The sequence below is a fragment of the Pyxicephalus adspersus genome, chromosome 12, assembly GCF_032062135.1.
Source record: "Pyxicephalus adspersus chromosome 12, UCB_Pads_2.0, whole genome shotgun sequence".
NCBI lineage: Eukaryota > Metazoa > Chordata > Amphibia > Anura > Pyxicephalidae > Pyxicephalus > Pyxicephalus adspersus.
The window spans coordinates 49,233,921-49,255,183 of record NC_092869.1 but is presented as its reverse complement, the minus strand read 5'-3'; the positions used below and the strand labels follow the sequence as shown (position 1 = coordinate 49,255,183).

General features: G+C 42.6%; 1 protein-coding gene and 1 long non-coding RNA gene across 2 annotated transcripts in view; both read right to left on the bottom strand.

Annotated features, from left to right (window-relative positions):
- Positions 1–2,206: 2,206 nt before the first annotated feature.
- LOC140342354 (uncharacterized) lies at positions 2,207–4,271 on the bottom strand. Its single transcript, XR_011923050.1, has 2 exons — positions 3,207–4,271; positions 2,207–2,593 (listed from the first exon to the last, which is right to left on the bottom strand). It is a non-coding gene; the product is annotated as an uncharacterized lncRNA (long non-coding RNA).
- Positions 4,272–8,504: 4,233 nt separating this feature from the next.
- The window catches only part of DDHD1 (DDHD domain containing 1), a 54,914-nt gene continuing 42,155 nt past the window's right edge, over positions 8,505–21,263 (bottom strand). Inside the window, exons 11-19 of the mRNA XM_072428501.1 lie at positions 20,550–20,659; positions 19,637–19,743; positions 16,655–16,917; positions 16,316–16,388; positions 15,328–15,477; positions 14,097–14,340; positions 12,827–13,018; positions 12,029–12,201; positions 8,505–8,898 (exon numbers count right to left, since the gene is read on the bottom strand). Of these exons, the coding sequence (XP_072284602.1) occupies positions 8,824–8,898; positions 12,029–12,201; positions 12,827–13,018; positions 14,097–14,340; positions 15,328–15,477; positions 16,316–16,388; positions 16,655–16,917; positions 19,637–19,743; positions 20,550–20,659 (1,387 nt within the window). The 3' untranslated portion in view covers positions 8,505–8,823. The remainder of the gene's footprint in view (positions 8,899–12,028; positions 12,202–12,826; positions 13,019–14,096; positions 14,341–15,327; positions 15,478–16,315; positions 16,389–16,654; positions 16,918–19,636; positions 19,744–20,549; positions 20,660–21,263) is intronic.

The window sequence follows — 21,263 nt, the reverse complement described above, 5'->3', positions numbered from 1 at the left end:
CTGCTTCTGTTGGACACCCAGTCTTGTCTTCATTACCTTGTACCTGTGATAGGTGCAGTGCAATACCTCCATGTGGGGGCGCTGTCTATCTTGGTAGAGCTTAACCTCAGACCTCATGGAATGAAAGGAGCGTGTCTACTTCCAGACACTGAACTGTCCTTGTACACAGGGGATCCAGCTTGTGTATTGCAGGACTGTACAATGCTTCCAGCACTGGGGAGGTTAAACTCAGATCTTCATGAGAGGGCTGTCACTAAAATCTTTAATAGAATCAGAATGGAGCAAAGGTTTTAGGGATAATTGACCTGAAGATTCTGATTTTCTTAAGTAAATCAGTGTTAATATAATAAAATAGAATCCAGTGTCAAATCTTGGGAAGATTCACAGATGGGGCATGGACCCTCATCATTCAATACTAAAGATCTACAGCCAATGCACTGACAGCCCCGAGTCATCGTCCAATATATGAAGAATGGGAACTGCATTGGAAGTCATCAAACGCTCTGAGTCAGAAATGAGATCCTGCCCTGGGGTTTCAACGTTGTAAAAAACACCACACAAACATGAACTTTTACTGATGTAGAGAAGGATGGGTCCCCTCCATCCCACGAATTCCGGTATCAGCGATGGTGATGAAATTGGGAACCCCCTGAATCTCTGTATCAGCAATGGTGATGAGATCGAAAATATGGCGTCCCATCCATCTCCAGAATCCCGGTATCAACTATGGCGATGAGATTGAGAACAACGAATCCCCTCCAACCCTTGAATCCCGGTATCAACTATGGCGATGAGATTGAGAACAACGAATCCCCTCCAACCCTTGAATCCCGGTATCAACTATGGCAGCCTATCAAGAAGCCAAGGCTCCCTCTATCACCATCAATCACCCTAGGACCTAGGATTAGTACCAATAAGTGATCAATTGATTAACGAGCTGGCTGCTAACCTATTAGGAAGAAAAAAATCTTCCTAAATATTGTCATGTATGTCACAGAATAAATGTTTTATTGGTAAAGGTCATTGGTTTACTTCGGAAGGCCTGATTTTTGAATTTGAGATGTTTAAGGGGCCGGTTGCTAAACCACAAGACATGGCTTGGCTCTGGTTAAGGGGTTTAGCAGCCAGCTAGGAGCTCTGCAATGATTTTGGGTTGCAGGTTCAATTCTTACTTCTCCCTTTATCAATTTTCTGTCTCCATTTAGGACTTTCCACCCCTGAAATAGGAGAATGAACACAGTAATGATTGAGCGGAGGCAAGTAGCTCAGTGGATAAGAGCAGCAACAAGGGCGCCAAAAACTCAAGTTCGAATCCCATAGTCCCCAAGTCAGAGTGATTCACTGAGTGAATAGGGCGGATATGAATCACTCATGATGGAAGCACCGTAGTCCCTCGGATCCTGCAGACCCCATGCTCGAATCGCTGAGTGAAAGCTTGGAGGCCATGGACAACCCACCAGTCCGCTCCAGTCTCAGGCCGCTGAGGTCTGTAATGCCTGTGGGCAGCACATTAGGTTGTGGACCCCCCGCCTCTTCGGTCCATAGTCTGTGATATCATTGCAACAACTACAATAAATGTGGGCTGTCTTACTGGGGCGGCCCATTCAAAAAGTGGGACTTAAGTTTTCTTTTTGCCACACCCCCATATATATATACCCCACCCAGGTACTGTACAGTGACTGAACCCTCATGGTGGGACAAGTCAATGGAAACATTTCCCACCACAAAGGGGTTCAGACACAGCACAGCACCCAGGACTACAAGGCTTGCTCAGGGATTTGAACCCAGGTCTCCAGCAGACCAGTCCAAGCCCTTACCCACTGAGCTACCATCGCTTCACACTTACCTGAGTACTGCTGGTCCTACTTCAGGAGCAAACAGACTAGAAAGAATAAAAAAATATAAAAATGGCCCCGGGTTCTCACGTCTCTGGCAGGGCCCCTGCTGGCTGCTCCATCACAGACTAAAGCCATAAAAATGACACAATGGTCAGCATTGGAGCAATCACCCCCCAGGGTCACTAGGCACTCAGTACAATATGGCCGCCAATATATGGGGCCCCGAATGAGAATAAGTTCCCAATCTGACCCTAAAACGCTGCTAAATAGACCTCTTGTCTAGAAATATGGTGAAAAGTATTCACAATGAGAAGGGAATCTGAGCTCGGTGAAACATTACGGATAATGAAGTCACCGATACAACAATGAAGGGAAAATCTCCGCTCTTTATTAGCAGGAATATATCGTATATATCCGCATTGCTTCACTTTGTAATACCCCCGACCACCCCGGACAGGAAGTGACTCCATCCTCCATGTCATTGCTGAGGCCTCCTCGCTGTCAGATATACAGCACCTATACCGGAGAGGTGTACTTCTGAATCCACAGCATGGCTCGGCTGTCCACCATCAGACCCACTGGACACAAAATGGGAAATTTCTGGAAAAACACCAACATGGAGCTTACAATCTTCAACAAACATCTCAGTAAAAGGTCCATCGGAGCTTTCCATATTCTGCCCCCATCTGGCAGGGTGTAGTCACAGCAGGTGGTGCCACCGTTCCTTATTGTGTCATACGTGGGGATTGTTTATTCTGAAATAGAAAATACAATTCTTCATAACTGGATACCGAGGTGAGAAATATCACACAAGGCAGGTAAAGCAGAAATTGTATTTCCTGTTATTTGTTATTCAATAGGAAGGTGTAAGAGAGGAGCATGAAGGGTAAGGGAGGCCCGCAGTGTACATGGGGGAGCGGGGCAAAGAGCGAGGACATTGGGCTCCATATGCATAGGTATAGGGAAGAATGTGTAGATAACATATACAGGAGAGGAGTATGGAGGGGGTGAATGGGGTAGTTTGTACAGGAGAGGAGCGCACAGGGTTTGCTGGCTGCTGTTTTGCTGGTAACAAATACTTACTGAAGTCATAATATTAAGGATTGGGCCCTGAGCAAATAATAAAGTTGGGGCCCTGTACGCTGAAATACCTTACTGGGATGTGTAGGCGACACAAAAAAAAAACCTTGCATAAATCCAGAGGGGTAAAATGAGGGGCAAATATTGGGGTAATAACCACTGAAAATATAACTAGCGCATAAAGTTCAGACTTAGCCTGGAGCTACAGGGAAGAATATTTACACCCCCCATAGGGCAAATAATAAAAAGGGGGCTATAGAAACACACGCACACCTGTAACCTCTATACCTGGAAATGAGCGTCACCTAAGCCGCATCTCCTCCCACACTGTACAGGAAAAGCAGCAATACGGTGCCGATCAACCAGCACCATATTCATGGGGAGTCATAATAGCGCAGGTGATGAGGATTGGAATGTGACCCCACAGGTGGATAATTCTGGGACATCATGGGGCTCCAAGAGACTCTTTCTCTGTCCATTGTGAGACCTGTAGGAGAGGGAAAGGTTTGAGGGTGAGAAATACACAAACCAATACTCACCATCTGAGGCTACAAGACACATGGCAGGTATGAGGGGACACAGGGTGGAGAGAGGTAAGAAAAGCAGATACAAAATCCCCATAAAGGAGGGACAGGGAAGACACAGAAGATGCAGGGGCCCCATGGAAGAGGGAGGGGGAAGGAACCGGGGCCCCATGGAGGTATTAGGACCCCATGAAATAGGGAGGGGGGAGGTACAGGGGCTCCATGGAAGAGGGAGGGGGAAGGTACAGGGGCCTCCATGGAAGAGGGAGGGGGAAGGTATGGGGGCCCCATGGAGGTATTAGGGCCCCATGGAATAGGAAGAAGGGAGGTACGGGGCCCCATGGAAGAGGGAGGGGGAAGGAACAGGGGCCCCATGGAGGTATGAGGGCCCCATGGAACAGGAAGAAGGGAGGTACGGGGGCCCCATGGAAGAGGGAGGGCGGAGGTAAGGAGGCCTCATGGAAGAGGGAGAGGGAAGGTAAGGGGGCCCCATATAGGAGGGAGGGGGGAGGTAGGGGGCCCCATGGAATAGGAAGAGGGGAGGTACAGGGGCTCCATGGAAGAGGGAGGGGGAAGGTACGGGGGCCCCATGGAAGAGGGAGGGGGAAGGTATGGGGGCCCCATGGAGGTAATAGGGCCCCATGAAACAGGAAGAAGGGAGGTACGGGTGCCCCATGGAAGAGGGAGGGGGAAGGAACAGGGGCCCCATGGAGGTATTAGGGCCCCATGGAATAGGAAGAAGGGAGGTACGGGGGCCCCATGGAAGAGGGAGGGGGAAGGTAAGGGGGCCCCATATAGGAGGGAGGGGGGAGGTAGGGGTCCCCATGAAATAGGAAGAGGGGAGGTACAGGGGCCCCATGGAAGAGGGAGGGGGAGGTATGGGGGCCCATGAAAGAGGGAGGGGGGATGTACGGGGCCCCATGGAAGAGGGAGGGGGGAGGTATGGGGGCCCATGAAAGAGGGAGGGGGGATGTACGGGGCCCCATGGAAGAGGGAGGGGGGATGTACAGGGTCAAGAGAAATTGATGAACTTTTGTCTGTGTAGTATCTTGCACTACTAAAAGAAACGAGAAGAAAAAAATATCTGTCCCCTTCTAACAACAATCCAGCGTTACAAATAATACAAAGGTAATAAGAAGGTAAATCTGAAGGTAAAGGGAGTAAAATAGACAGACATATGGAAATAACCACAGCCAGCACCCCAATCACTGGCAATCTACACCTCCGATTCTGGAATACATTGGGAAATAAAATGTTTAACGTATACAATTATCTACAAGACGGCAAATCTGACCAATGACAAGGCAGATACGATGAGAAAATAATAACAAGATGAAGAATATTACCAATGACGTGCAGAGATCACCAAGACACAGGTTCTACTAATGGCCCCCAGTGACAGGCAGATTCCCAATAATTGCCCCCTGGTGAGTAACACATTCTAGCAAAGGACAGTAAGGGGGAAGTTATAGCATGCCATGGGCTAAGTGCAGGTAAGTACAAACAGGGCCACAGGGGTAGATAGGGTTGGCCAGGATGGCTGCAATGTGGAGGGGAGTCAGCTATGACAGAGAGAACAACCAAGGCAGAGAATCCCAATCAGGACTGATGGGGTAATTGGGGTAAAGGGGATTAGCCATAACATAGGGGCAATCCAAAATGGAAAGTGCAGCAGCACAAAGGCAGCCAGGATTGAGCACACATCCAATTTATCCACCATTACTTTCGGTAATCTCACCGAAACATTCACCGTCTACAGACTTCCTGGGATCTTACACAAAGGGAAAGCTTTCACAGGCATCAACACCAGGGGATAATGTGCCCTCCAGTCCTTCAGTGGGGCAATGGACCCCCAGGCCCAGCCAGTGGCAGCAGCAGCAATGGTAGTCACTGCATCCTTGCCAGTTCCATAATTCGGGGTTTGCTACAGGGGTGCTTTCCATCGAGCTCCCAGGGATTTACCTGCAAAACCCTGCTGTCTGGTTAGCACACCTGACCCTCTTATATTCACTCGGCTTCCTGGGGCCGTTCTCCCTGGGCCACATCTGGCCAGCGGTTCCAGCTTCATCCACCAGCCTGCATTGGGAATTCCCTGCACAGTCGGCTCCGAAGCCTGACCTGGAAAATGAAAATCTACAGCATCACAATTATTAACACGCTTATCTAGGCCCTAGGAGATTATTGATGCCCAATACCTCCCAACATTCCTAGCTATATATGTAATGTAAATGAAATCATGATATATTGCAGATTCCTATTATTTTATTACAAACCCTTTCAGGTGGATTTTAGCTTTCATGTTGCTGTGCTATAGCTGGGTTCTGGTTCAGTTGGTCATGCTAACAGATAAGTAACAAGAATATGCAGGAATGACTGGACAACTGGGGTGTGAAAAGTAACATGCTTTCTTTTTTACATGTTTTAGTTGGCGTGTTGGACCTCTGCAGAGAGACCTCTGCTTCCAGACAGAGAGCAAGGGCCTCACTCTGCAATGGACGGGTTTGCACACTTTTGTTTTGATGCATTTGGCTCATGTTATTGGATTTAAAGCGAAAGTGAAGGACACAAATTTAGTGACTAATGTTTAGTTCATACTTGCCATTAGATCTCTGCTGAACATTTCTATTCTATGAGGAGAGGAGGAGAAGCATGAGACACAATACGATAACAATCAAGTCTATTAGTGAATCGGTAATAAGAATCCAACAAATTCTTCAATGACTTCAATGGCCACCCGAGGGGATTACAAATGGTTGGGGGACAACAATGTAATGGGTTCTTCGGAGTTTTGCTTTAAAATAATAATTTAAGCATTAATCTTATCTGCGGAGAGATACGCATGTGAGCAAATTTCAGCTTTAGGCTTTCAGATTTTCCAGCACAGAAAGTAAGGAGAACCAAAAAACACCGAATAAAAAGTAAAAAGAACGCTCCACGGTTATAGAAACAAAAATGTATTTTCATATTTACAGATTTTTTAGCATAGAACGTATTATAAGTGACGGGAACATGTAAGTAAGTACTCCGCCTTCCATCGTATTACTATGCGTACCCCAAAGCTTTTCTCCATCATAGCTTGTTACAGCTCGCATAATAGAGAGCATTGTGATACACTGGGCCCAGACTGGAGAAGATACATCGTTATGGGGGAACCTGTGTGATCCAGCTACAGATTGCAAACATTTATCAACTAATAGTAATTGATTTTTATGACAGCCATTCCAGGTTTGCTGAATCACCCAGGTTCTCCCATGATAGTCTAGCTTTTCCAGTCCTAGATGTTCCCTTTATGGTGGCACTCTGGCATTGCAATGTTCAGATCTCACTCAAGATGGTGCCTGGTTTTTGCATGCCCCCCCTGGGGTTGTATGGCGGTGCAAAACCTGGTAGGTAAGTTGGCCTGAGGATATAACAAGGATGTTAGATTGTGAGCAGCTCTGGGGCACAGTTAGTAACTTTCCTAGGGTGATAACGTTTGTCTTTACATTTATCTTATGCCTAACGTCACATTTTCTCTTACAATACATAGTTTTATGAGATTTATGTTTTTGTGCATAATCTACAAATGGTAGTTCTAGAAAAATATGAACACACCAATAGGAATAAAAATAAAAGTTTCATGCAAGTATAAAAATTTGTCCCAAATGGAAAAGCCAATTAGGGATTTATAGAGTATTCACTAATACTGACCGATATTCATCCAAAGACTTCATCAAACAGAAAGTATATGGCATTTTGGGTGAAAGTGGTAAATATGAATTTTGCATGCAATATTCTATTTTTACCTGCGTTAAACCCCCCCTCCTCGCAAAAAACCAAAAGCCTTGACCATTCATTTAAAAAACAATCTTTCTTTAAATCTATGGCCCCTTCTTATAAACTATTCATGTTTTTCATTTATTTCCTATTCTTTTTCAATTTTGTCAGCTGTGCACTTTTGATGATAGGCCACTAGGTGGCAGGCCGAGTGATTGTTTTACTTAGAACTGAAATGGGACCTGCAGATAGGTAAGACCATCTGTCAGCAAATTTCAGAGGAATTGACTGGGGGAATCATTTATATGTAGGGCTCTATGTGTCTTCATTACATATTTTAGCCATGTGATTTACCTGTAAAAGCCCCCCTTATGTGGGCCTCCAAAAGCCTTAAACCACAACTAAACTAAATCAAAACTCACCTGTTCACGTCCCATTGCACACGCCGCCATCTTCTCCTGTGCAATCTTAACCATCTTGATATGTCAGGCCAGGATGAGAAAGGAGTTCATTCACTTCTGGCACCCACAAGGAATTCTACAATTAACACCTGCCCGATTGCCAATTTTCAAAGTAATAATTCTACTTTAAGACTTCTGTTGGACTCCGCCATCTTGGATGAGATTGAGAAGCCCCAGCAGACTCACAGCTGTCAATCAAGTGACACAATACTCTCATTCGCTTCTTCCCCCGCTCTACAAATAAAAGCTTAGGGTGAGGAGTGAAGGAGCTGGGCTTGCACAGACAGAAACCAAACACGAAGGTGAGAGGGCAGTGCTAGAGAAATGACCAGACACATTTTCCACCAAGCAGAGGCACATTGCACATTTACAATCCTCAATTTCCCTGCACGTTTTTTTTCTTTAAGTTGGCCAACTTTATCTGACATTTACTAAAGCATTCTGTGAAGGAAAATCTTTCAGGTCTATGTGTTTCAATGGCAGTTATTCATTTTTCATCAAGAAATGTGTCAGTGAATGTCAGATTCACCGCTTTATATATGGACCTACAGGAATCCAAAATCTTGTTTAATCTTAAGAAATGTAAAACATTTCAGGGCTGAACGTGTGGGATGATATGAGAAGCCGGACTTAATGAGGTTATAAATGAAAGAAATAATGGATTCATGACTTGAAGGCTAAAGTACGGAGTAATTACGTGATGTAAAAGAACAAATCCTTAGCACAATGATCGCCCATTTTTGCACAGCCATGATGAAGGGAGACTTTCGCCCAGAGAACGTGTTGCACTCCTTTAAAATAATGAACTAAACAATGAATTCATCACATAATGTGCAAAAAATCTATTTTCTTTTTTTTAATAATTCACCCCACGCATTTTATGAGAACCCACAAGGATTGGTTTATTTTCTTTAATGAAAATATTAGACAGTGAGCCAGTGTCCACAGTTATGCAGTACAAAGATATGTTAATCTTGGGAACTCAGAAAAATGTATAAAATGGACATGGCTCCTGGACTAAAAAAAAAAGAAAAAGTAGAAAACAAAAATTCTAGGAAATTGATTATTATTGTTAAGGAGTAACATTTTTATTACATTGGAATTAGCTCTAGTCTGCAGCTGTAATGTGTCTCCTAAATAAATATAAAATATAAGGTGCACATATCAGACAGTCCCTTCGTATACTATGTCTGAGCGGCTGAAACGTGGTGGTATCTTTCTGCAATATCTAAAAAATACCTAAAAAAAAAAAAAAATAAGAGTTAGGGAAGGTTGGGTTTCCGTATACATGCCATAAAGCTTGTTAATCATTTCATATCTCTTATGGTATAGAATACATGTACATGGTACAGGCCTGCTTCCTGTTGGTTTCCATTGGTATATATTTCATGTAACACTCTCTTGGGTGGTATGGATTTGGTGTAAAAATATGCAAACATTTATGTTAGGATTTTTTTTTTTAAAGCCCAACTAAACCCAGAATTGAATAGGGGAAATCATGTTGAGCAGTGTAATGTATCATGTATGTAGCTTTCAGACCTCTTCTGCCTTTTAGTTTCTTGATAACAGATTATGGTGGGATAATTGTTCATCCTTCTCCCTCAGCCCTCATATACACACATTGTTTCCACTATATTGCAGACATGCCCGGAAATGTGGCCTTGGCATCTATTCCTCCTATTTTGGGGGGTTATGTGATCACATCTGATTGGCTTTTGAGTTGGCTTTAGGCTTAGCAATAGGGTTAAAACTCACACCACTGGGGAGATTAAATCCTTCATTGTCCTGATAAAAAATGTCACAGGAATGAGAAAGAAAATCCAAAATGATGGCACTGAATGGTAAATATTTCAATAGGGACTACTGTGCCCTATTTATAAAACAGTAAAGAATAGAAAATGAGTCCCCACATTTAAACCTCGATATTTATAAAAGTGGGAAAGGACAATAGAAGTACTGTAATACCTCTAAAGTGGGATCAGAAGCCCCATTCCAGCGAATGAGGTAATTGTTCACAGCCCATTGACTTTCATTGTGGCCATTCATATTTTTTACATATGAACCGAGAAGAGGTTGAGTGGTGTGAGTGGTGGACAAATCTGACAAAAGCAAATTTCATAAAAACTTTTACTGCAAAATATAGAAATGTGTACAAGGAGGTTGCTTACTGTTATCCAACCATCACTTCTTTATACACCAGTTCCATAGTGGTTGGTTAACTTGTCTTTCACCCATACCAGCACTACAAATGGCAGGGCAGATATTTTGATCCTTCAAGGGCAGGAACAGGTAGGAAGGATTCAAGGACTGCTTAAAGGAATCATGGCACAAAACATGGGCTACCATTGCTGACCGGTCAGTCTGAAAACACTAAACGAGGTCATTGCCGGTTCAGTTATTCTTCATTTATTCTTTATTTGCCCAGTCCAGCAATGATAGCGCTGCATTTCTCTTGTGACAGTCGCCCTTTAAAGCGCTACAGAAAAGGGTCTTCATCATACAGGTTCCCCCAAGGCTAAATGTGAAGTTCTCACTTAAAGCACACCTAAAAAATAAAAACATGTAACTGGGCAAAATAAGGTCCCATTATATAGCCGAATTCCCCCCATCACCGCCTGCAATGCTCAAAGAATTGAACAATATTATATAAAGTGATCGCTCCCCAGCAAAAGTCTTTGCATGCCTCATTCTGCTGGCTGACAATCCTGAAATAGGATATTGATGTAAAGGTCCATGGTAGTGCTATATGATATCTATACCATGATAGTTATACCATGTTTTGTCCACTTTTAAATGAGAACTCCAAGCAAATCATAATACAACAGTAATTAGAATAGCTGTTTATAACAAGGTCAGTATGAATGTTTAGCAGGATAGCTATCGCTCTACATCAGTGACAGCTTACTGTATTCACAAAGGTCTGATTAATACATAAGTACCTTATGCATGTTCCAGTTTAAACCATAGCAGACTGTGATTTCGGTCAAAAGTCAACCCATCCATATTAATGGTTACTAATTGCCTCCAAATCCTTAGAGCTCTGGTGGAATATTCAAATTCTTATCTCAGCAAATGAAGTTGAATTTGGGCTCACCTCCTCCTAAACTGTTCCTTTTGGTGCCTGCTGAGGCTGTTTAATACAATGACTAGGGAGGTGACCCAATCATCACTTTGCTGAAGTCAGAATTTGCAAATGAAAGCCCCTCAAAATCTGAGGCTTTTTCAAGGTATATGTAGGCCCCTCTGTGAGCCTGCAATTATTTCCAGTCTCTGTTCACTTGGTTTAATACTCTTTAGGTATCCATTGTGTTCAAACTCGGGGTCCCCCAAACTAATCAACTGACAATTTGCTTGCGTCCATCGCTATTGCAATTGCTATGAATAGCAACTGCATTTGTGTTCTGGACAGCACACGTAACCTTACCGCATCACTGGATAGAAAAGTGCCGTCATATGGACACTTTAAAAAATGAAGCCCCAGGTTATACCAACAATGCACAAACAGCAGCGCACACCAGCAGGCTGACTCCCAATGCAAAAAGGGCAAAACCCTTGCCATTAGCAACAATGAATACCTTAGGAGCATGTACAGACCAAATGAAACACAGGTAAGGTAAGCAAACTGTTGAACCGCTGGTTATATGCCATGCTTTGTTAATTTAAGTAAATTTGGGAAAATAAATACAATATTGGTTAGTTTTAAGTTAATTTAAATTTTCTTACTGCAAAGAAAGCAAAAAGACATTGTGGCATGTGTTGGTGCATGGCTAATCACCCACTTTGCAGGAGCCAAAACTTCCAGACATTCCTAAGCTATACTCTTAGACATAGTGGGCAAATGAATTCAGCTTTGTTACCATGAATACATCATTCCATGTGTCAGTAGTGCTGATAAGAGGAAAGAGAAGAATGATAACCTCATAGGTCATCTGCTGCTTTTTCCTGCCCTGTCAGCAGGCTGGGGGAGGACACCATAAAGGAAGTGGTGCCTGGCTGCGTGGCATAAATATACTTTGGTATTTGCCAACGTGATGTTTGACCAGCGCTGACCATGCAACTCAATACGCCTAGATATACAAAGCTGTCCAATTCAATTTCTCGCTTTGTCTATTTGCATTCGTCAGAAGGTGCTGCCTCCATCAGGTATCTACTGAAATTCTCTATTGCTGGAATGAGTCGGAGGATGATAAGGTGGAGTGAAAGAAAGATGTAACCGCCTTGCTAATTGAAATCAATAGTGCGCTTTGAAAACAGAACATCCTAACATGCACAAGTAACTTTCATGTTGCCTGAACAGTCTCCATTTTCTCAGCAGCTAGAGAGTCCAGTCAGATGCAAGTGGTCTGTAAAGTCTCTACACTTCATCTACACCTAGTTTGTCTTCGTCCTCGATCTGGGCTTCTTTGTACAAGAATGACAAAAGGAAAAGTGCAACATCCATGGAGGACCAGTATGCCGTGTGTGAAGTCATGGCCGACCAGTATCTGCTCTCCACCAATCCCTCACGCAGCTCAAAATCGATCCGGTGCTCCAAATCTACCACTAAAAAGAATAAAAAGCAAAAAATTACACCAATGTGTGTGATTACATAAATTCTCATAAAAAGGAAAGAAGGAATTTAATCCTTCATTTTCAAGTAAACAGGCAATGTTCCCAAAGAGGACTCCAATGACTTCTGATGGGAATCTTAATGAGGAGACAATACAGGGTCCAAAGACTGAGCTCTCCGCAAGTGGGGCCAACCCAGAATAATAACTGCCTGATATATTATATGTGGGGCCCTTATCAGACAGAGGCTCATCAGAGGACACTACAGAGAGTCTTATGGTTTCTGTGGGAGTGAAACTATAGAGACAGTAAGGCAATGAGCAGCATAGGAAATCTTTAAAGAGAACTGGTCAACTACTTTATGTATAAATTTAGAATATTCAAGCACATTAAACTTAAACCTTGGTGGGCTTTGTGTATTTCTTTCAGATTTGTGCAGAAGTCCAGTAGAACTTTTGCAGGAGGTTTCAGTAATATATTACATAATATATAGGTTCCAGTAAAATTCCAAGTTAAAAAAGTATCACTGCTTTCCTTGCTGTGTAATTGCTGATTGCTTGCTCAGGCACATAAGGTTGGAATAATAGATACTAAGCCCTGTGAGGGTAGTAGCACCAACCTGCAGAATCCAGAGATCCCGATACGCTGTGCGGAAGTGTTTGCGTTGTCATTGTCACCGTCGTGCTCTGGCTTTGTATGGATTTTTTGTCCTCCCCTTCTGTGGTTTCTTTTACTTCATAGCTGGCTGCACTAGAACGTGCAAATCTTGAGAATAGCATTCCCCCTAATCCTTTCCCGATGCTGGCGGCACCTGCATGCAACACATAATGACATACAGATACTGACTGAGGTGGGTGGAGCAGTGAGAGGTGGGAGGAGCGGTGAGAGGTGGGAGGAGCGGTGAGAGGTGGGCGGAGAGGTGAGAGGAGCGGTGGGCGGAGAGGTGAGAGGAGCGGTGGGCGGAGAGGTGAGAGGAGCGGTGGGCGGAGAGGTGAGAGGTGAGAGGAACACAGGGGACCCTCATAGCCACTAAAAATAGCAGCCCCCTAACCAAGGAATTTCAACATTTTTTTGCTGCCAATGTGAACTAAGCCTCACTTGTTACACCACATTTATCACACTATTACACTACTACAAGGCATTACACTCTTAAAACTTAGAACAGTAGGCAGTTGGGTCACATTACACAGCACTGGACATTTGGGGCATAATAAAAAGAATTAAAAAATTGTACATTCTATCAAGTCAGGCATTAGAAAGTTTGAACAAAGTATAGGGGGTAGGCAGAACACTGACATTAATAGGGGTTACAGGATACCTGTGGCATAAACTATTGGGAACACTAAATTTGCCATGCCCCCTTTTTGGCCACCTGGCTACAGCTTCCCCCACCCGGCTATAAAAAAAATTTCTGGGGAGAACTCTGAACAGTATTTATATAGCACCAACATATTACACAGCGCTGTACATTAAAATAGTGTTTTCAAATGCCAGAAAAATACAGACAATGAAACAAGGAGGAGAGAACCCTGCTGAGAAGAGCTAGCTTTCAATCTATGTAAACCCTAAACTATGACATCAAGCCTTATTGTATACTTTTTTTGAGATCCAATGATCGCATTTTACTTTAAAAACAGACAATATTAGGCAACTTCCTCTAAACTAGAAACAGTGTTGTCAGTATGTAATAGAAGCTCCTTTGGTTGGCTGATGGGCAACCCAAATGTAAACTCAAGCAGCACAAGGAGAGTGACAACACTGTTATACCATGGTAGGCAATGATTTTTTTTTTTGCAATAAAGTTTTAAGAGATATATACAAGAATGAATGTGTACACAATCACATTTGTTGGGGGATATCAGGAGACCTTCAGCTTATTAGAAACATACCTAATATACTTGCTTTGCCTATATTTGTTATGGACTCTCCGTAGTGCCGTCGAGGCAGGACCGGCGATGTGCTAGGGCTTGGTATGCTTTCGGTGTCGGACACTGAGGTAGTATCTTTGGATGGGTTGATGAGAACCGGTCTCATCTGTTTGTAAGGGACGGGGTTGGTGGTATTAGACGAATGAATCTGGACTGGTGAAACGTTGCTATAATGTTTCAGTATTAATGGCTCCAATCTGTAGGCCTGAGGAGGAACAAAAAGGCACAGAAGAATTAAGCCTGCTTGTCAGTACTACAAAGCTATGTTCATCATTTCCCTCTAATTGTATTACACTCTGTACATTGTAAAGGTTACATGTATAATAACTTACTTTCCACCAGAACAAGGAGTATCCTTTTACCTTTTCTAGGTCACAATAAAGGTCAATATAAATCCTAATGAGATCCTGTCACCTTGCCCATGCAATAAATTGGCAATGTGACAGGTTCATGTATATGCCATTATATGAAAGCACTGTTGCCTCCTGTTTCATTATTAGAGCCAGAATTACGTGGTGCTTTAAGGTATTGGTGATCATGACTTTCTTAAGGTTCCCTACAATTCCATGCTTAGCGTCTGAGGGAACAAATGCCAGGATTGTAAGGTCAGCACATGGAAGCATGGGGAATTTTATGAACTCCCTGAAGGGGCAGGTTTTCTAAGAAGTCTAAGAAGCTATACAAACAAATAGGTTTCTAATGGCAAATTAGGGTGGTGGTGAGGTTATTGGGAAAAAGTACAGTAACCATATGGTGCCTGCTCTGCACCAAGCTCATTACTTTGCCTAGCTTTGGAAAAAGCACAGAGTTGTGGCTGCAAACTCTGGAACACTGAGCCCCAACTCCATACTGCCTGTCAGAGAAGCCACCTAAGTCTACCACTAGCTCCCCTGTCACTTGCCTGACCCAGTGCTCACAACACATTCTGTTTTCCAGCTTTTGAGTGCGTAAAATAGTATGAGATATTTTAAAGCAAATGTCAGACATCAGGTGGCCTCTTAGCTCCAAAAGTCATTCCTAGGTAAATGAAAAGAAGCTAAGAGAATATTTGTAGCTTTTTGATAAGCAAGACAGTGAGATTATCAAATGAATGCTGGACATTAACTCAGTTTTAGCAGCTTCCTTACCAAAGAACAAGGATCCACTAGTGAAACAGAAAAAGTCATGTACAATGGGACGAGCAGCCACTTACCACTGGATCTGCTGGGTGAAAGATATTAAACAAACGGTTACAAATAGCACGAGGCAAAATATGATCTTGAGTTCCACTATTTCCAGGACGGATGCCGCGCAACGCCAAGAAGACTGCTAAAGGCGATCCCATGCAGAAGAAATTTTCAACCTAAACATATCAAGTATATTCAAAATAAAACATTAAAAAATGTATAATATAGTTACAGGGAACAAAATAAATACTACAAATTTTGGGTGTACGCAGTAATCTTTTTGTCTTGAATTCCCTATGGTGAATGGCAATGGCACTTCTTTCTCACCAGATTTGGAGTGAGGTCTGGTGATGTTAATACTTTGCTGCACTCTGGTGTCCTTGCTGGAGTTGTATCTGAGGGCCTGCATTGCAGGGATCCCTCTGCTTCCAATTTAATTAGTGGATATGTGTTTTTGCAACTCTCTAATGCATCTTGATGGTTTCTCCACTCGTTCATAAGCAGCTCTGAAATGTGGCAGTAAAGTCCTTCAACCCAATGAAGTTGAGCACCTCCACCATGCAGAACAAGGCATGGCCAGTCAGTAATGGGGGAAACAGATCAGATAAAAAGTGACCCTTACAAAGTATGGGTGATATCACCGATTGTGCAACAGTTTCTCCAAACTGGTAGAGCTGTGTCGTCATAAATGGAAACGTTCTGCAGGCAGCCTGAACAGCGCCCACTTAGTACCAAAAGGGCCATGAAAATATCCCTATGGGTGAGGCACAATGATGGCTGAACATGATATACTCTTATAAACCAGCTTGTTTGTGGTGTGATCATCATGGTTGGCTATCATGGTGACAACATGGTTGGGAAGCTTACTGGTTCCAGGGACCAGTGTATGTATTCTAAAACAGCAGAAAGTAACATCCCGGTGGCATGGGGAACCAAGACTGGCATTATTCTACATATAACAGGTAACCAAGTGTTAACCAGAAACATATGGTAAGGCTGTATGAATTTACTCACCTTAAATTTTAAGGCAGGAGTAAGTGACAAAGAATTCTTGAGTCCTTGCAATCTATCTTCCAGTTCTTTTAACCTTTAAAAAAAAAAAAAGGGACAATTATTGGGCAGATGAACAATAAGTCAATTGGTTGCTTTGGGTTTAGACCAGGACTCCAAAGCTTGAGGGACAGGATTGGCACACATGTTTAGTATGCCTAAAGCAGGCGGCAGCACATTTAGTAAGTTGTAGTTTACAAATAGATGGATATAACCTGGCTTGTGTGTGGCCTGTGAGAAATAGAGTTGGACAGCCCTGGTCAATATGAGAAACATGGACACAAATTTTTAACATGCACTCACCGTTGTTTGGTCAAGAATAGTTCTCGGACAAGGTGCTGTTCCTCATAACTGATCCACTGGTCTTCCGCCTCTTCGTCATCATGCTGGTCCAGCTGTTCGTAGAGGTGCACTGGATTCCAGCCTGTCATGATGTCGTACGTTATCACGCAACCCAGGGAGTGCGACACGACGGAAACTTTTCCACCTTTGTCCTCGAACTCTGGGTTTCGGGAGCAGAACAGGCTGTACAGACGGTTCAGTTCCTGCTGGAGACCTTTCACCAACTGCAAATACAGTGCAAAACCAATGACTCAGCATTAGAGTTTTGGAGGACTATCAATATTCCAATAGATGAAATACACTGGATAAGTGTCCGGGTCACTCAGAGCAACCCAGCAAAAACGTGACAGCCGACATTGAAAGAAAAAAAATAGAAAGTGCAACTGCATTCAATTAAAAAACCCAGTGGGATCCCTGTGAATGTTTATTTGCTTCATGTATTCCTCATGGTGCCAGGCGCCACCATCTTTTTCCTTGTTCTTATGTCTATGTTACTTGATCTCGCACCATGCAGGCGTGAGATTGAGGGATGTATGCTGCTGTATTTATATATAAAAAAAGTGCCAATCTCACTGTGCATGTTTTTTTCAATCAATGACTAAAAAGCCCCTGCAATACGGGACATAAGGTGCAGCCTGACGCCTCCTGGGATATGTGATATATGTATCTCAGGAAGCTCTTTTTTTTTTTTTGCATTCTTTACTTTATATAGAAAGGTTATCAAACACCCTACATAATCCTGTATCACTGTCTGTATTAGTCTGTCATTTGCAATCCCTATTTAATGTACAGCGCTGCGTAATATGTTGGCGCTATATAAATCCTGTTTAATCTGTCATTTGCAATCCCTATTTAATGTACAGCGCTGCGTAATATGTTGGCGCTATATAAATCCTGTTTAATAATAATAATAATAATAATAAAGATTGTGGCACTGGGTCGGCTTTAAATGATAAAATGACAACACCAGATTTTGCTGCAATCTTCATTTTAAATAAACAAATGTCCTGGACCCAACCTGTGATTGGGCAGGGAACAAGAAGCAGAGTGATGAGCTAATCTGTCATTCTGCTTTCTTCCCCTCTCTGGGCAGAACTGATAGGCCCTCGTATTATTAGTTCCCCTTACACTCCAAACCTGATATCAAGTTTAGATAAGTGTACAAATTGATTTTTAAATATAAATGTTAACAATAATTTGTGTCTTATATCTGGCTAGAGTTTAGCTTTATGCATTTTGTAAAGATCAAAATTAAAGTTTGCTTAAAGACCAACTCCAACCAGAGAATATTTTTGGGGGGCTGGGCAGCAAAGACCAAAATAATCTTTATTTTCTCTATGAATCCTAATGTCTGACTGAACATTAAATCAGCTGAATATATTCCAGGTGCTTCACATGTAAGGGGTTTTAAAGTATTTAAGCAGCCACAACACAAAAGCTTGTCCCCTGCAAGCATGCAGGACATTTGCTCTCTGTATGGAAGCAGAGGACTCTCTGTATAAGTCAGACATACCCCCTACTGAATCATAGATTTAGATTTTGCAACCTAGCTATGGCACTGCAAAGGTGTCCCATCAGTATTTTTGGTCTGTGAGAGAAAAACAGAATAGCCAAAGAAAAACCTCAGCAACATGAAATAAGCAGACATCTGGCGGGTGAAATGAGTGGCCAGGGTTCCTGTGACTTAGCAGGGTCCTTTCCATTAGTTCTGGCAGTGGACCGGTAAGCAATTAATAATTCATAAGCTACATGACTGAGCCGGTGACACTGATACTCTTTAATAAGAAAGAGCATTGTTTCTGTCTAACAGGCAGAACAAGAACAAACATCCCTGACACTGGCTTCCCACCCCGCATATTATCCCGAGCTGTGTAACAAATGTCAGGGGTGCTGAAAGAGATGGACAAATGAAGAGGGAAAGGAAGTTCAGCTACCCCTCCTGTGAATGTGGATCACAGCTTTATGGAGGAAATACTAAGTAGGGAAAGTAAAAGAGCATACAGAAAGAAAAACACAAATGAAGTAAAGGAATGAGTAAAGAAAGAAATATATATTACAAGAAAGAAAAGAATGTATTTCACTTTCCATAACATAACACAAGTCATCTGACTTTTCTCAACTGTACTCACTGATAGCATCCACAAAGTTTTGGTCACCTCTCTACCTACAACTGGGACTGGACAAAGGAGCAGCAGCAGATAGTTATGTTCATCCCTCTGTTCAGTCTATCAGCAGACCCTCTTTAAGCCTATGTGCGTAATGCATGCCTAATGGGGTCCTAGTGTTGCACCTACCGCTGTTGTAAAAATTTTGCATGAGGCGGATGCCGAATTCAGATACTATAACTGCATTTAAAAACACATGTAATTATTTTTTAAAGCAGAAATAAACGCTGCTGTTGGTACATGGGGTTTTGCTATAACATGGAAATATACTCAGGACATTTCCACATTATTGCACACCTGGCACACCGCCCTCCCCTCTAGTGCTGTGATCACTAATTCTCCCACATGTTCCATCTCTGCCCGGTATTCTTTGGCCTTCATTGACCAGGTAGGTAAATAAAAAAAAAAAAAAAAATACACAGATGTGTACTGTGCAGCATACCACAGCATTACAGGCCACAGAGTTACCAGTTCTACAATCCATGGTATGAATGGAAGACATCTCCGGAACCAATCTGTATCACCATACCATCTGCCCTATGAACTGCAGTGTTCAACTTAGACATTTTTGGGTGGGTGGGTGCCAACCTTGGTATTGTGACCCAACTCTTTAGTAAGCACCCAGAAACAGCCGGGTGATTACTGAAAATTGCCGGGTGTTGAGCCCAGGGGCTAAAAGGCGCTGGGAAGAACATGGAACTGCTTTGTGTTCAATAAAACCTCCTAGCGTTTTGGCTCAGGGAAACAGCAAAATACCAGCAGCACTGTGGTCTCTTACCTCATCTCTGTAAAGTGGGCTGGTATAGTACATTATGTCCATCGCACTGCTGTTCAACATGTCCCGTATTCCGCGCACCTTGTCCGGAGTGATGGAGTCTACAGTGTCTGGGTAGGACAGAGCCACAGAGAACGCATACATTAGAAATGTAAATAGTAAAAATTAACATTATACAATTATATTTCAAGTACCTAGAAATAACACATCATATGCCCGAACCTGTAAATAAGGATATTAGCCAACAATCAACAGAAAGGCTCTGGAGTTGGAAGGGGGTGTAGCCTAATTTGACTTTCACAAGAACAGTTGAGAATGGGATAGTTTAAGCTGCCTATATCTCTGGATCTAGTGAATGGAGTGCCTGTGTTGAAAGAGATCCGGCCATTTGGCTCTTTCATTGAGAGCCATACTAGCAGACTTCCTCCCATAATGTAATGCTTAGGCCTGGTGCCCAAACAGCAGGAGAATGCCTTGAAGTGAGTGAATTTGGATGTAAAAGTGGGATGAGTATAAGACAAATTTCATAAATATTTAACTATAGGTTATTCCTTGAGTATTATAAGTTGGCAATAAAAATAAACTAGCAGGGCTACTCTTGCTTTGGCAATAAAGTTTAAAGGTGATCCAAGCCAATCTGCCACCTTGGATATGACATCTATGGGTCTGTACTGCAGAGGCCGACCAGACAAATTACAACTGGAAAATGAATCTGTAAAGAGCGAGGGTGTCTGCATCACATCAGGGCGAGTGGGAAGGGTAGTATATAGGAAAGAATAAGTGCACAATTGTAAAAAGTGCATTTATATCAATCATTTTGTATGACAGAAAAAGAAAAAACAAACTGGGAACAGATGGCAGGCCAAAGAGGGTGGTGCATAGATAATGGAGACAATGGTACCCAGTGAGAATTTACCTCCATCCAGAGCAAGTTTGGATCGCCATTCCACAGGAAGGAACTCTACATGCTCTGTGGTCAGGTGGGAAAAGTGCTTTTCTTCAATTTTCCTGGCCGTCTCTCTCATCCTGTGACGTAAAGCAAAAGTGTAACTACAGACACATATACGTGAATAATAAAAGCAGATCGAACACAGAGGGTCCTGGGCACTGTTTAGTACGCACACACAATCTCCATCACCAACATACACCAAACTGTGTTAATATTTAATAAAAAACTAGCGTTGCCCGGGTATTTATTTATTGCAATCTTATAATATACTATTATATTATATTGGAAGGTCTCATGGTTGAAATGTCTCCATGCGTTTCCTAGTCCGTCCGTCCATCTCACTGTACAAAGATGACCGGGGCACTCACATGAGTCTCAGTCATATGTATAGCAAGTTTGGTTTAAATGTCTCCATGCGTTTTCAAGTGATGACATACACACATACAGTTAGGTCTATAATTTTTTGGCCAGAGACAATTTTTTTTGCTTCTGTACATTACCACAATTAATTTTAAATGAAACAACTCACAGAAAAAAAAAAAAAATAAAAAAAGCCGAGTTGTTTCAATAAAATTAATTGTGGTAATTTACAGAACCAGAAAAAAATTTGTCTGTCCAAATATTTATGGACCTAACTGTACATACATACCTACATCCAATTTTTATATATATATATATATA